At 41.8% G+C, this 16,958-nt stretch overlaps 1 protein-coding gene across 1 annotated transcript in view; it reads left to right on the forward strand.

Moving 5' to 3' along the window:
• Positions 1-213: 213 nt before the first annotated feature.
• WWTR1 (WW domain containing transcription regulator 1) overlaps positions 214-16,958 on the forward strand; it is a 102,818-nt gene continuing 86,073 nt past the window's right edge. Inside the window, exon 1 of the mRNA XM_073674637.1 lies at positions 214-1,025. Within this exon, the coding sequence (XP_073530738.1) occupies positions 616-1,025 (410 nt within the window). The 5' untranslated portion in view covers positions 214-615. The remainder of the gene's footprint in view (positions 1,026-16,958) is intronic.

Below are 16,958 nucleotides of genomic sequence, written 5' to 3' on the forward strand. Positions count from 1 at the left end.
TTGTGTAGCTGTGTTTGTATGTTGTGTGTAACTTTCATGTCACACAACAGCCAGGAGAGAGAGGGCAATGGCTGGTGAAACTGCAGAAAGTGATCTCCAGGCAAACTCCTGCACGTTTTCACCCACACTTGTAACCCGAACTGTACGTGGGAGTGAAAGCCTGAGGCTCTCGCCCTCTAAGGTAAAGTCCCGGTCTGGAGGAGGAGGAGGGTGAGCAGGGCAGGGCACAGCTCATGCATTATTCAGGCCCAGAGACGCCTCTCCCTGTCCTGTGAGTTGACATTTTCTTACTTTGTTAGGGACACTGTGAAGACAGCGGCTGAGGATCTGGGAGCAGAGCCACCCACACACCAGGCTTTGGAGAGGACCTTAGGTTCCCAGAGGCTGCTCCAGGTCAGAGAGAGAAGAGAACTTTCAGGCTGTGACGTCACAATGCTCCACTTCTGGGGAACATTCACACTCTCTGCGTTCTAGGATTTGTCCACATCTCACAGTGTCTGGATCTCAGATCTTCTGGCTTTCGCTTTTTGCTTCTTGAGGCCATTGGTGAGAACCAGGGCAATCTGTGAACTTCCTCAGGCTTCTTGTACTTGTTTTTTTTTTGGTTCTACAAGGATGAACCAGAATCCAGGTCTCCCCCCACCAGGGCAGCAAGTGATCCATGTCACCCAGGATCTGGATACGGACTTGGAGAACTTGTTTAATTCTGTCATGAACCCAAAACCCAATTCCTGGAGAAAGAAAATCCTACCAGAGTCCTTCTTTAAGGAACCAGACTCAGGCTCCCACTCCAGGCAATCTAGCACAGATTCTGGAAGTCACCCCCCAAGGCTTGGGATCCAACACGTCCGATCTCATTCGTCTCCCGCTTCCCTACAGCTAGGTCCTGGTACCGGTACTGTCCCTAGCCCAGCTCAGCAGCATGCCCACCTCCGCCAGCAGTCCTACGATGTGACAGATGAGCTGCCCTTGCCACCAGGCTGGGAGATGGCATACACCCACACTGGCCAGAGGTATTTCTTGAAGTAAGTGGATATTCACATTTTGGGGGGTTACGTCGTTGTTTAGGGTTCAGACATGATAAATACCAATATGTAGGCTGGAGGATAAGAGAGGGAATTGCATTAACCCCTTTCCACCCACAGGACTCTGCTAAGGAATGTTGCTATTTCCTTTCCTGCCAGTGGATTATGCAATCCCATAAACCAGGGGTGTCTGTACAGTGAAGTTTTAACTCCTTAGCGGATGGACACAACTGAAGAACTGCAAGCCTTCACCATAAATCCGATCATGCACTGGATGAAACAGAATAATTATAAATTATGCATGCGGCATACAGTATACATGATGCAACCAAAGAATGCTATGGTTTGTTTTACTTAAAGTTGAGACATTGTTCTGGCTATTTTATGGGAAAACCATAGCTGAGCCATAGCATTTCTTGTGTCTCACTAAGAATGTGAATGTATCATATGTTTTACTAATATTTATGTGAGGTTTCAGCTACAAGTATAATATAGTACAAGGATTGGATACATACAGTTATCAGGCTGTGTAAGAAGATCCCGGATTGTTATGGCTAGTACTGGCTGAATATACTGAATGCAGATCTAGTGATTATTGTACATTGTGACCATGTCAGTGCAGGGTAAGCCATTATATCTGTATTCCTTTCATCCAGCACTGCAGTATAATCTGGGTCCTTATCCCTACTTATCAGTGTGTACTCACCAGTGCAAATCTTGTGCAAGAATTTGCTGCACACAAAGTCAAAAGTTAGGTACAAAAAGCAAAAAATTTAATTCTATCATAATTATAATGTATGTTTTTAGCAGGTTAATAACATTGTTATGACAAGGGCGGACATACGATATGTGCAATCTGTGCAGTACACAGGGGCCTATGAGCTAAGGGGCCACTTCCACCTCCAAGGCAGCAGGCAGTTTCTTTCCCAGACCTATCACCAGGTGCATGATGATGACCTATTGGACTGCAAAGGACCCGTATACTGTTATTGCACAGGGGCCTCTTCTGTCGGTGTCAAAGGCTTGGTATGTTTCTCCAGAACATGTCATGTTTGTATTCCATAGGGAGTAATAATATAGTGTTCATAGTTCATCAAGTATGAGGAGTGGAAGTAGGCAATTTAGATGTCTGGTCACAATGTCGCATTACAGACCCTGTCGCCTCTTAAGAAGTTGTACTTTAATCCAACAGATTCCTGGAAGTGGGAATTATATCAGCCAGATCTAAGTCTAGACTTAAGTCTAGATATGCAAACTGTATTAACATCATTGCCTTCTTTTAGAGACCGATTATTACCACCAGTGTCCTCTATGCCAGGAAAGTGTCATTGTGCTCCAGCCTGGCCCTAAAATAAGGTGCTTGAGTAACATATTTGACCGAACAGGTTATCAGGCTTTATGGTCATCTCATGGAGTGACTAGATTTGATTTTAGATTACTGTGACGTGTCAGCTGTTGTTCTCTTGTATCTCTCAACCTTTAGTTATATAGCACTGGGAAGTTGTACAATGTCAAACAACAGCTGAAAAGCTACAGGAGCCTACCTTATTCTCTTCTACAGATTATCAGACCATGAGTGGTGCAGTTGTGGAGCAGCACACAACTCTTGTGTGTTATCTGTCATTTTTATCTAGGACTGCAGCTAAATCTGCAACATTATCTTCGTTCTGAGAGTTCGGCCAGATTTTAGCATCTGTCATTTTTCTTGTATGTAAAAATATGTCCAATGGTAGGTCCGTGGGCGGACATACCATTGGTGCAACCTGTGCAGCCACACAGGGGCCCTAGAGGTAAGGGGGCCACTACCACTTCCAAAGCAGGTGGAATTGTGCATTATGATGAGCTATTGGACCCCAGAGGGCCCATATACTGTTCTTGCACAGGGACCTCTTCTTTGTGTCCGCTCCTGTGTTCATCAGTGTTTTGTATCCGAGTTTCATCAGTGTTTGGTCTGTGCTAGTTTTCACTGTCAGTGTTTCATCGGGGAGTTTTACTGATGAAAAAATAAATAAATGACAAAGCTTCTCCTCTCTATTACAATGTTAACCACTGCACAGACTGTACATGGACACCATCCGTGTGCTGTGATTTCATGGACCCATAGACTCAAATGGGTAATTTTGATCAGTGACTCGGACATGTCTCCATGATTTCACGGACCTATAGACTCGAATGGGTAATTTTGATCCATGACTCAGATATGTCTGCGTGATTTTTTGCGGTCTACACCATACACAAAAAAATACAGACATAAGCCACATTGTCTACAATGGGTACATGTCCTATATCAATAAAAAACACAGATAGAACACGTATATGACTCAAGGACGTCTCAATGAGGCGTTAAAGAGGTTGTCCACTACTTTTACATTGATGGCCTATCTTTAAGCTAGGTCATCAATGTCTGATCGCCGGAGTCCGACACCCGGCACCCCTGCCAATCAGTTGTTACTGGTGTCCATGACCGCCGGTCGAAAGTACTTACTTGCGGAGCTGGCCGTCTACTTGTAGTGGCCGGGGCTTGTTACTGCACATTCATCTCCTATTGGTTTAAACAAGCCCCGGCCACTAAAAGTAAGTACTTTCGACCGATGGCCGCCGACACCGATAACAGCTGATCAGCGGGGGTGCTGCGTAGGACCCCGACTGATCAGACATTGACGACCTATCCTAAAGATAGATCATCAATGTAAAAGTAGTGGACAACCTCTTTAATGAATGAAGAAACTTTACAGAACAACTGCCGATGTCGGCGCTACTACATGGGTAAATAAATGCTTGTAGCATGATGGGGCCGGCTCTGCCTACACTGCGGGGTGGAAGGATTTTCTGGTTTGCTGTCTGTCAGTGTTTACATGCAACAGCTGACAAAGTGGTCTATAGGGAGGTGAGGCGGCCATAACTGGCAGATTCTGCGCCAGCTCTGTATTCTCCGGAGCTTTACAGCAGCAAACACTTCACAGTGCAGTAGATGTGTGCCGACTTCTCTAACCTCTGACTCCTCACACATTCCTTCCCACCTCACCACCTGCGGTAACAGTACAGTATGACATGAGGAACCACCGTGTTCTCTGCATACTCTCTGCAAACCCGTACCTTAAGGCTATGTGCCCACGATGCAGAAATGAAGCAGAAAATTTCTGCAGCGTTTCTGCATGGTCTTGGCAGTCAAAAACGCTTGCGGATTTTACACGCTTTTTTGATGCGTTTTTGTAGCGTTTTTACATGCGGATTTGACTTGCGTTTTTCAAGTTCATTGGGACCTCAAATCCGCATGCAGAAACGTACAAATAATGGACATGCTGCGGATTTTTCCGCAAGGAAAATCCGCTGCAGAAAAATCCGCAGCATGGGCACAGAAAATGCAGATTTTCATTGGGGATCATGGGGCACGGATTACCAAGCGTTTTTAAAGGGTTTCTGCTGCGTAAATTCCGCATCAAAAACGCTTGAAAAACGCATCGTGGGCACATAGCCTTACACTTACTAGTCTCTATTTTTTATAGAAAGTCTACATCCCACCCTCCAAACATCCTGACAGCTGCCCAAGCTCCACCAACAGGGCACACGCAGGTAACGAAATAGGATCTTGTTGCGTGGACATGTAGTTCATATGTGCAAGCATGTTTTATTCATATAGTATATTAGAATACATATAATGGGAACAGAGACTTTACACAGTAATGTCATAATAGTAGTGAGGACACCAAATGTCCTGCAGAAGGCACAAGCAGCTGGTGTTCTGCTGACAGAGCCATAGGGCAACTACTCAAGACTATTGGGAAATTGCTTTTCATGCTTCAGAGCCTAGGTGCACTATTGGCACACCCAAATAAATCACCGAAAGCCTAATACCTTGAGTTATTAAATCATGTAAGCTATGTTGCTGTTCAGCTATTTCATAGGATCTGCCAAAGCTTGCCACCATAGCAGCTCAGCTGTCACCCTCATTTTCTACCGATAAGGATGAGTTTCTCACATGAAATCCGATTTGCTGGCAATCCTTGTTATTATTACTCCTGTGAAATTAATAGTGGGCCACATTATGGGTAAATAAACTCATCTTTCATTTTCTAATGCCATACATTGGGGTGTTTGCCATTGTACCTACCAATTGCATCAGGTTAGTGCATTCTGTGATTGCTTATATTTTTACACTTTAAAGGGAATCTGTCACCAGGTCTTCACTACCTAATCTGAGAGCAACATAATGTAGGGACTGAGATCCTAAATCCAGCAATGTGTCACTTACTGGGCTGCTTGCTGTACTTTTGTTAAAATCACAGATTTATCATCAGGAGATTATTCCTAGAAGACTACCAAACCTGCCACCAGGTTTTTCTCCTTATTTATGATCTCTATATAGCCTCGCCCCAATCACTGATTGGCAGCTTTCTGCCTATGAACAGTGAGCACACAAAGCTGCCAATCAGTGATGTGGGCGGGATTATACAGAGCTCAGCATTCAGAAAACTGCTAGATCTGCAGCAGAAAAAAACTGTGATTTTATCAAAACAAGTGATGCATAGTTAGAATCAGGGTCTCTGCCCTTACATCATGTGCTGCTCTCATATGGGGTAGCAAAAACTTGGTGACAGATTCCCTTTAAGTTACACTTATAAGCATTCTTCTCCTCTGATCTAGGCTTCTGGATGTCAAAGTTTGGGACAGTCAAATTTGCCATCATGTAGGTTTTGTTGACTTGTTGTAAAATGTGCTGTAAAGATGAAATACTCTCAGTAGGATAGACAACCTGTGACATGCTGTAAGCCATATTCACACCACAAGCCAACTGTTTTTGGCTGGCAATGTACATGGTGTTATCCAATGAGAGGTTGGCTTGAATACAAGCTATTTATACCTATTCATTTACTGTCTCTTTAAGCTTAGAAGGCGCCAGTCAGTGGTGTAATGAATGGAAAATCACATTGACTTCAAAGGGAGTTTCCATGCCATAGTGCCCTGTCCGGCAACAACAAGGCTTAATGAATAATCTGACAAGTATTTCATAGGAGTCAGTGAAATGCAAGTGTCCCAACCTACATCCCGTGCTTAGTTTTCTTGTATTTTATATCTCTGAGATTTCACTTAGAGCTACATTCAGACTAAAGACTACTTAGAACGTGTTTGATGTCTAGTCGAGAGGTAAAATATCTATGAGACAATACCAGCATGTGTTTGTAAGCTAATTCCACCCTAAAAAAAGAAGGTCAAAGCACATAAAGCTTACTCCACTCCATACACAAGAACCTCTGGACCATCCTTGATTGCCAGAACCCCTCTTATCTGAATCCCTTATTAGCACTAATGGAAATTCTAATTGTTTTTGGAGCTATTTTTTACTAGATTAATGCAGCATACAGAGTCTCCTTGCTTTCGTAATAAAAACCCATAAGCACGCTAAGTATTGTATAATTATGGAGCTTCCATGATTTGGCATTGACATATCCTTCCTAAGAAGTTTTGCTTCTAGGGCAAAATCTCCATGTAATATGACACAGAGAAAATATTCTCTAAAGGCCCTCATACATAATTAGACTGGAGGTGGCCAAGCCTGCCAATATCTGTCGACCATCTAATGTGTTTGGGGGCTTCCCAACTCTCTCTCGACAAATGATGTTGGGGGAGAGAAGGAACTGGCCTGTTGTATTTCAATGGCCGATTCTTCCGTTCTGCTGGGGGATGAGCCATTGCCAGAAAAGTCTTGCAGTGTCCCATTTATAGAGGACACATGAATGCTAGGACAAGTTAGCTATCTAATGTATATGGTGGTCTTGATAATACATTATCAAAAAACAACCTTTTACAATTTATACATTAAAGTTGGACATACCCATCAGTCGTGGATTTGGCCGTCCATCTAATGTTTGTAGAGAGGGATTGAGCAATTTGAAATTTAATGGCCAATCATTTTTTTCTTCCTTTATATAAGCTGCTGCTATAGATTAGAAGCGGCAACTCTCTTCTCCCCATAGCCAAGCACAGCATCCATGTGTATGGGGGAAATAGTTGTGGCCCACAAGCATATATGGGCCACCTTTAAAGTTGATCTTCCACCAATACTCTCTCCAGGTCATCCAGAATTTCTGAAAACTTTACATATTAAAAATTGTTCATTGTGAACTAGTGTCTCCAAGTTAGTGACTTTATGTGAGCATGAACTCTCTGGACTAGGACATTAATATATCAGGTTTCTGATGATCATTAGTTAATGGATCAGACCCGCATTGTGCATATTCTGACAGGGTTGAAGAGGAAGAAGCTGGTCTCTCCTGTAATTGAAGACGATACAAATAGCAAAAATGACCAGCACATCCAAACTAGTGTGAACAGGAGCCATCTGAAAAAACTATTCAACTATAGAAAACTGTAAAGTTGCACCCTGAATTGCTAGGAATGATTGCTCTAAAGCATTGAAACTGGAAAAGTAGGAAAGCGCTACATAGTGTAAATAAGAAATATTTCCAAATTAATCTGTAATATTAATATGAAAAATTACAGTAAAAGGAAGATACTTAGCGCATAGATTGACCAATATATATGTGTGCCCAAGAGCCAGCGTCAAGGCATCCTTCAATGTTGGGTCCCTGTCCTGTTTTGTCACCTCTCCTGGGCTTATAGAAGCCTACAATTTATGGGGCAGGAGTGAACCAGCTATCTACCTAAAATCACCTCAGGCTGATGGGGGGAGGGAGTGCACATGCCAAAAGAGGATTAGATACAAATAGCAGAAATGACAATGAGAAGTCAATATGGTGGGGAGGATGTGCCCATTGGAGAAGCTGAGGCCACAGATAGCCTGTATGATCCATACATGTCTAATGTTATCAGGTTGTGCTATTCTTCTAACATAAATATGTATCTTGTATCCTTAGGAACATCTGAGTAACTGTCTAATAATCTACGCTATAAACAGTATGTGCTCAGCCGCGGCTCCTGGGTGGTAAGGATGGGTGATGTAGGGGCAATGCTCTGTGAGCAGACTGTTAATTCATTTATCATTTCTACAGAGATAAGAATCCAATATACTGGGTTCAGCCCACATATCCCCCCTGGCAGGAATGAACTATTATGAAATCAGCTGTAATATTTTTAGAGCTGGTTATATTTTCGTTATTCAAAGTTATTGTAACACATAGAGATAGTCCGAGCTTTTTCCATGGGAATCCATATCTAGCGAGGCCTGGAATGACTACTGTAGATTAATTTATTGGTTACACTGTCTCCTTCTGATCGGTTCTCCAATTATAACTTTCTGGTCAATTTATGATACAAAGGCTGTGACCACAGGAGAATAGATATATCATTCCTATAACCATTACTGCCATGTATATTGTATTGCCTTGGGTGAATTACTTTCAGGAACACAAGAACGCCTTGGGGAGGAATGCATCCCTGCAAGTGACAATAGCCATGCACTGACACGAGTGATTGATTAAGGGAAATATTATTACTGCTCTATGTAGGGGTCTTAAAGTGCTTTTGTTTTGCCTTCTAGATCAGCTAATTAAAGGGTTTCTTAACTTTCAGACAATCTCATGAAATGCCCTCATTAATAGGCATGAGATTTTCTGACTGTGGAGCTTGCTTGTTCATGACTGGGAAAAATGGGGTGAAACAGGTTGGATTTTAACATAGCAGAACCCTTTTTCTGTTTTGAATAAGTGATTAATATTTACGGTGTTTAACATGCTCTGCAATTTACCATCCATACTTTTTGAATGGGCAATTCTTTTTCATTGCTATTCTGCCAGCACTTTAGGTGCAGGACTAACTTTTCCCTCTGTATTGATTCTTCCACTGTCCAATGGCTCGCCTGCTCTGAAAGGTAACCTCTCTGTTATTCTTGCATGCAGTTTGATCGGCAGGTGAGCAGAAAGACAAAGGCTCGCACCCACTCCCTATATTGTGTCTCTGCATCTCTGCTGCCAGAGTCGGATAACACTTGACAACAGGCAGTGGGGAAGTAAATGTTTGGGACATAAGCTGGACATACAAATGAAATAGCTGAAATTGGTCGTGCCAAAATTGTCAGGTCCTACTGGCTTTTGTCTAATGGGTCTTAAGACAACATCATTTTAAAATAAAGTGATTTGCAGACTGATTTGTCGAGCGCAATATTTATCAAATGAGATCAAGTTGTGGGTGCAGCAGCCATGTACAGGGGTTGGCCGGTACAGAATAAGTGATAACTTTCTGATTGGTGGTTGTCCCTCCTCCGGGACTTGCGTTTTGGAAGCGTTTTGGAATTTTATTCCCAAAGGGGAACTTTTACAAGATGGCAAGGAAAATCAGACGTCCAACCACCACTCCGTTCATTCTTTATGGGGCTATTAAAGAAAAGCCGAGCTCAGGGAGTGGCAGCCCCATAGGAAATGATTGGAGCACAGGTCGAGAATGTGCACTAGCACTCCATGCCAACAGGGATAAGAGTTCCCCAGTTTGGTGTGTGTCCCTCCAGAGATCAATTAGTTACCACTTATCCTGTAGATAGGTGATAACTTGCTTTATCTGGACAACTCCTTTAAGGAATGTGTATATTGGGTAAATAGAAATTTCCTAACTAACTAAAAAAAAGAGCCAGCTCCAAAGTCCCCCAACACAAAGAAGTTCAACTGAAATGATTCAGTACCTACAAAGTTCTGAAGCTTTGAAGATAAAGGACAATGGTTCCCTAAACATGAAATAAACGCTAAAAGTAGATTATTTGGTCTTAAATTAAAAACCTCCAAAACAATGGCAGGAATGGTTTTCGATAGCACGATGTCATGCTTTTAAAAGGAGAAGTTGTGTCATGGATCACAAAGTAGAAGCTGCGCTAGCAATTTTTTTTAATACTAAACCAATATCACTGCAATCAATAAAATGGAGAATTAAAGATATTTATCTCCCTTTATATTTTCATTGATGATGTTGTCTATTGCCTTTCTGGGTGCAGTATCTCTGATCCGCATTGCAGGGTGGGAAAAACCAAATGCCCCAGACTGGCATTCTATAATTACACCAAAACTAACATTGGAGGCCAGGAAACAACTGCAATGCACAGTTGCTGAGGCTTCCAGGACTCACAGTTTTCTGTTTGAAGTAGAGAGGAATGTGATGAAGCCGCTCATCACGCAGCACATGTTGTCTCTCCGAGCACCAGGGGAGACATATAGGGGCAGTGGTCCATCCTAGTCTTTACTGCAGATTTTTGCCCTTATACATAGAGTGATCATACAGCTGAACAAGGCCTGTATGAAGCAGCCATACTGTAGAACATGTGTATTAGGCTTTCTGTGCACTCAGCCTGCAGTATACATCAGGAGCTAGTCCCCATAGGCCGTCATTCACCAGACGGAGGCCGAAAGTGTGTCCTTTCGGCCTTTATCTGGGGCTACTTTAAAGAAACATAACATGAGATTTACGTTTCTTTACAATGGGTATGAATGGTGGACTGATGCCTGACTGTGGCCACCATCAGGCGCATACCCTTCTGAGCATATGTGCCCAACAGAGGCAACCACATATTGTGGGCCTAGCCTAACCTACTAGGTCATATTGTCTGCATACCCTCAAATTGTCTAGCATGATACAACTGGTGGCTGAGTACTTGCAGGCCTTCAGTAAGATGATCACTACGCTCATTAAATACAGTTGTTTCTGAAATAAAATAATGACTAGACACATGGCTTGAAATGATTTGTTGGTATCTTCAGATTTAGGCCTCATTCACACATTAGTATTTAGTCAGTATTTTTGCATCAGTACTTGTATGTCAAAGCCAGGAGTGGGACTTACAGAGAAAAACTATAGTTGAACTCTTTCTGTGTTTTGAAGACACTCCTGGTTTTGGCATACAAATACTGATGAAATACTGATATGTGAATGAGGCTGTAAGGTGTAACAGCTAACCATGGAGTCTTATATTAAAACTTGGAATCGGAGCCCAGTCGACAATAATAACCAGATAAATAGGTCATCAAGGTCTTTATTGTTCCATGTATTTTCTTACCCTTAGTGTCATGCCCATGTTCATGTTATCATTGCCCATATGCCAGTTTTCTAGCGTAACAAAAGAATTGCTAATTTTTGTGACTCGCGTGTGCAAAAAGTTTGCAAATGGTTTGATTTTCCTCCAACATTTAAATGGACGGAGTGATGCCAACCAACAGATTAAATATAATTTATGCCAGAAATTGGTATATGTGATACAAGGAAGAGGTGCCAGCTACAGCTCAAGATGTCAGAAATTATTGGAAGGCTCGAGTGAATCTTAAAGGGAATCTGTCACCCCCATGCACTTATCTGACCTTTAATATGGGCATACAAGTGATAGAAATGTGAATCTATACTTACCTGTATGCCCCATATTAGAGGTCTTGTCACTATGAAATGTCTTTTTATTCAATCAGGTTTCTGATGCTTGCAGGCCTGGGGCCCTAAAGAAATCCCCACCTCCTGTGTGAATTATAATGTTTCCCCCCCTCCCCTGCACGTCACAGTACCATTTGATGTGCAGTTGTCACATCCAAACCCAGGCACTGTGACATGCAGGGGAGGGGGGGAAACATTATAATTCACACAGGAGGTGGGGATTTCTTTAGGGCCCCAGGCCTGCAAGCATCAGAAAGCTGATAGAAAAGACATTTCATAGCAACAAGACCTCTAATATGAGGCATACAGGTAGGCATGGATTTACATTTCTATTACCTGTATGACCATAATAGAGGTCAGGTAAGTGCCAGAGGGTGACAGATTCCCTTTAATAAATTTGGCGCACCTTACTCCAGCGGGCTCTTGTTCAAGACTGGCGTATGAAAGTGTAATCTCTATAAATTCCAGATATGTCTCCTCCTTCATCATCCTCAGTGATCAGTAACCAGCCCTCACCCCTCAGCTGCTAGTACATCTGCTATCTCCACAGCCCTGAAAGTTACACCCATATTGAGATATATAAAGGCAGAGATACACAGTATATATGTCTCATTCATGGCTCCATCAATCACTTTCGATTTCTTGGCTGTGATTCCTGTGACACATAGCAACATATTTACATTATTATTTACATCATATATACATTATTATATATATGTATGTCTTTGATATATACCGTATATATAAATATATATTTATATAGATATATATATATATATAAGTACACTGTATATATGTCACTAGAATCACAAAGACATTTTATAATTTTATATAAAAGTGCTATATTGTGAGTTCCTCAGTGTAAGGACCACAAATCCTTAGGATTAGGGGGGGAATATCCCGCACTTTATTCTTCTGATATTCTCTTGTGCTACATTACGTTCCCTAGTGAGAGTCAATGACTAAACTATCTGGGGAATGTTGTGATTTCAATAAAGCTCCAAGTGAGTCACAGCTTCATAATTATTTTGGACATTGATGGATTCAGTTTGCCTGAAAGCAATGATTTAATAATTAAATGTATGTAAAACTGTTGGAAACTGTGGTGAAGCGCTTCACCAGAAATATTAATCAGCATATTTGTAGAAATAAAGCAAATGTTTAACACTAAAATGAGGCATCAGATGAGCAGGACAATCAAGAGTAAACTATTTCTAAGCCAAGTGCTACCTACTCAGATAAATGACTTCGCCAAGGTATCTCCATGATCATACACAGTATGAGGACAGGGTTGAACATGGTTGAAAGCCAAAGTCCTAGCTGACTAGTATCAGAGAGAAATGGCATAAAAGTTATATTTTAAAGGCAGATTTTGATGGGGGAAGCTGCATAGGGAAAGCTACATGATAAGTAGATAAATTGCTATCCATGTAATATACGTTCTCAAGCCCACCACCTCAGGGGCTGCTCTTCATGAGACAACCCCTTTATGGCTTCTTAATAAGATTCGGCTTTGTTTCCAGTTGTGTTAAAGATTTTGTCACATTTAATGGAAAAAAATATCACAGCATACAGAGATATAGTCTGTAAAATGACAGACACCATGAAGGAACCGTTGTTCTCCGTCGTGACCGATCTGGTACACAGTCTTTTTCCGATGTCGATGAATGATACATTTCTTGAGCGTTTTCTTTATTATTAGAGGTCCTTTACGGTTTTATTTAGATTTGGTTTGCAGTTACATTTGGAAACATCTTTACATCAGTTATTAATATGATTCACGTTTATAAAGTTCTAAATGACATTAAAAGCGTTGTCCTGGTTCAGAAATGGGTAAAATTGCAAAGCTATGTACTTGTAAAACAAGCAACTTTGCAATTTATCTTTTATTAAAGTTCCTCTCCGTTTTGCAGTCAAACGGCTCGTGCAGACGACAGTAGAGTCGGTCCAGTTTTGCTAATCACACTCTGGTCAGAGTTTGATCAAAGTGTGATCATAGTGTGCTCTGATTTTCTCGGATGAGGAGAAGATGGAAAATTTTCTTTTTTCCATTTTGTGAATGTGCAGAAATCGGCCTGTACTCAGATATCATGCAAGTGCAGTCCAATGGTTTCCACGCACTCATTGACTTGCATGGCTGAGTGCTGTCTGAATATTGGATCAAACTCAGGCATGCAGCAATTTTTTTCCTCTAACACTCTGTCCGAGGAAAAAATTGTACATGTGCACGGCCCCATAGACTAACATTGGTCCGAGTGTGATCCGATCTTTTGTCAGATTGCACTCGGACTGATAATACGGCCATGTCCCAAGCCCTTAGAGTGGCTACTTACCTGGGCAAGGAGCGCATGGTGCGAGCAAGCTCTATTCTTTAGCGCCACCATATGACACTCTAAAGCTTGTCGGATTGCTGGAGCCGGGCAGCTTCAGTCCCCTGTGCAGAGCACTCAGTTCGGAGCAGTGTGACCATGCTGCTTGTCTGAACTGTCAGTCTTCAGGAGGAGGCCAGGGACTGGTGCACTCCTTCAGTTACAACTTGAGAACATCCCTTTAATAGAATTATACTGAAGTACTAATACTATGAAATAAAAGAGCTCTTTAGGGCATGTTCACATCTGCATTAGAAGGTATGATGTGTTCTGTTCTAGGATAAGGAAAGGGAATACATGAAGAAGATGGATCTGTCAAATGATGGACACAAATGGCGCCAAACTCCATTAGTCTGGGCTTTTATTGTGGTGTCTGTCATTATAACTTAGAAAATAGGGTTCTTCTTTCTGTTAGAAATGGAATCTCCTAATAGGAAGCGTTTTTGGTAGAGAAGGGGTTACAGAACAATAATAAACTTGTACACGAAGTGCTGGAAAAGTTGGAATTTAAAGCTCATGACTGGAGGACATAGAGAGCCGTGTACATAGAGCCCTCATTGTTCTTCCTATTTGTCTCTTGCTTAAATTTTAATAATTATTGAGTTGCTGGTGATTATTAACTGAGATTATATTTAACATTGAGGAAAGAGCTGCATTCCTGGGCTATAGAGGACAACACCATGCTGGCATCTGTTATCATAAGTTGGCAGGACATTTCCAGGTAGTCCGGGAAAGTTGTTTGCTTGGCATACACAACATCTACTTAGGTTTTCTCTAGCAGGGGCAGAGATTCAGTCTTATTTGGTAATGTCTTCTGATTGTCTCTGTAAATATAGAAAGGTGAGCTGTTGAGGAGCCATCTTTGAAGGGAGCTTACGGTATATCCACACATCTAGTAGTTGACATCAATTTCTACTATTTTTACTTGCATTGATCTTTTACATTTGAAGCTATTACGTGTCATACCAGGATGGGGGTTTGGGTCGATCTGTCATACTCGTGGGTTGTCCGGGAGAAGCAGGTGTTTCATATATTTTGTAAAACTTCACTAAGAAATAGTAGCAAAGGAGTAACTTGTCATTCCTGGCCTACAATGCAGAATGTGTAACGAGGTCACCTACTTTCTATGTGTCTTCTATAATACTGGTCTCTTAGGTTCCGGTGTGGCCTTTGTTCTCCCTCCATCAGCTGGGACTATGTGCAACTTCAGCTTCAGCACTTTCTTTAGCTAAGTCCCTGAATAGGAAAACAAGAGAATATTAAGAAAGTGTATTTTTTTTAGATCATTCTTCGACACCCTCAATTTTGTATCTGTGGACTCTGCAGTTCCATTTGAAGATGCAGCATCCTGGCTCCACGCATAGGAAATACTACGGAAGCTACACTTTCTGGGAAGTTTCTGGGGGCACCAAAAAGTTTTTCTAACACTTCCAAGAGACCAGAAGGTCTCTTTTTCTAGGAGATGCCAAAGTATTCCAGAACAGTTGTAAACTGCCATGGGTTCTCGAACCATGCACATGTACAGAGAAATTGCCCCTGTGCAAGAACAGTAAATGGGCCCTTTGCAGTCCAATAGTTCCTCCTGCTTTGAAGCTGAAGTGGACCCCCGGAAGTAATGGGCCCCTGTGCTGCCATCCAGCTGCACCAGTGGTATGACCACTCCTGCTTGTGCTGTACTTTCAATAGAAAGTACAGTATATGATCCAAACCCTAAGGCCATGTGCACACATTGAGTATTTGGTGAGTTTTTTACCACAGTATTTATCCAAAACCAGGAGTGGGTGATAAATACAGAAGTGGTGACGTGTTTCTATTATACTTTCCCTCTGATTGTTCCACTCCTGATTTTGGCTTACAAATACTGATGTAAAAAACTCACAAAATACTCAACGTGTGCACATGGCCGATGTGGTTGATGAGTGGTATTTGATTTGGTAGAAATGAGGAAAGTCAGACTTTTGTAGATAATGGTTTGGGCTGTCGTAGACTTAATTATGGATGTGTGTTACCACAGAGCGTATTTTATAGAATAACTCTCTGTCTAGTCTTTGGGGAGTGTTTTATAGAGGTATTCGGGAACAACTGCAGTGTCTGATCTTAGCGTTGCTTTAAGGGCCGTGCAGCCATTTTGCAGGGCACGTATATCTTGTTCTCCGGTGCTAGGGTTCTATTTTAGTCATGACTGTAAACTTGCTGTATAAAGAGGGGCCATGACCGCTCTCTGTTAACATGCTGTAACTTGACTCTAGCTGCTGAACTTAAAGTCACGGATTGGGTTTACTGACGCTGCCTAGAAATGCCTGCTTTAACAAAGTGAGCTTTGTGTTGTAAAAACAAGTTTTAGAGAGGCACGGAGCCTGCTTTTTTAGGATATGACACACAAAGCTGAGATTTTATTTATTTTTTCCTGCTCGTTGGGTTCTCACACATCTATGTGGTATTAACCTGCATGTTTTCTCTCATTCTGGTTCCTCCTCTTATACGGTGGCACTGTGCTAAAAAAAATATAAAGTTAACCAAAGCCTGAAAATCCCACCAATTTCAAGAAGATACTGAGAACAGTATAGTACTGAGAACTGTGATAATTGTTTTATATAATTTATTTATTTATTATGTTTGCTTATATAACGCAATCATATTTTACAGCGCTTGAAAAACAACACTGCCCCCATTGGGGCTCACAATCTAATTTCCCTTTCAGTATGTCTTTGGAGTGTGGGAGGAAACCGGAGAACCAAGAGGAAACCCACACAACCATGGGGAGAACATACAAACTCCTTGCAGATATTGTCCTTGGTGGGATTTGAACCCAGGACCCCAGTGGTGCAAAGCAACAGAGCTAACCACGGAGCCACCATGCTGCCCGATATAGCAGCAACAAATTTTTGAATACTGTACTCTTATCAAAGTGACACATTATATTGTTTATTTTAGGCTTTTTTTTTTTCTTACCACAAATCCTGAGCTACAGCTCATATAGTTCCTACAGATCTGTGCATCCATATACTGGCGCAATGTTCCTGTGAAGCCCTGTATTGTTCTCTAGTATCAATAACTGTGTAATATTGCATGCCGCTTCATACAATGATACAATAATATTCAATGGACCTATAGTGTGTATAAGGGGGCACCAGCCAACTGATCGTCGGGTGAGATGTCGATTGGGCATGTTTGATTTTGGACTGCCATAGCTTTGTTCTCCCAGAGA

Source organism: Phyllobates terribilis, unplaced genomic scaffold, assembly GCF_046119375.1.
Source record: "Phyllobates terribilis strain yellow unplaced genomic scaffold, ASM4611937v1 Scaffold_3__8_contigs__length_932513732, whole genome shotgun sequence".
Taxonomy (NCBI): Eukaryota; Metazoa; Chordata; class Amphibia; order Anura; family Dendrobatidae; genus Phyllobates; species Phyllobates terribilis.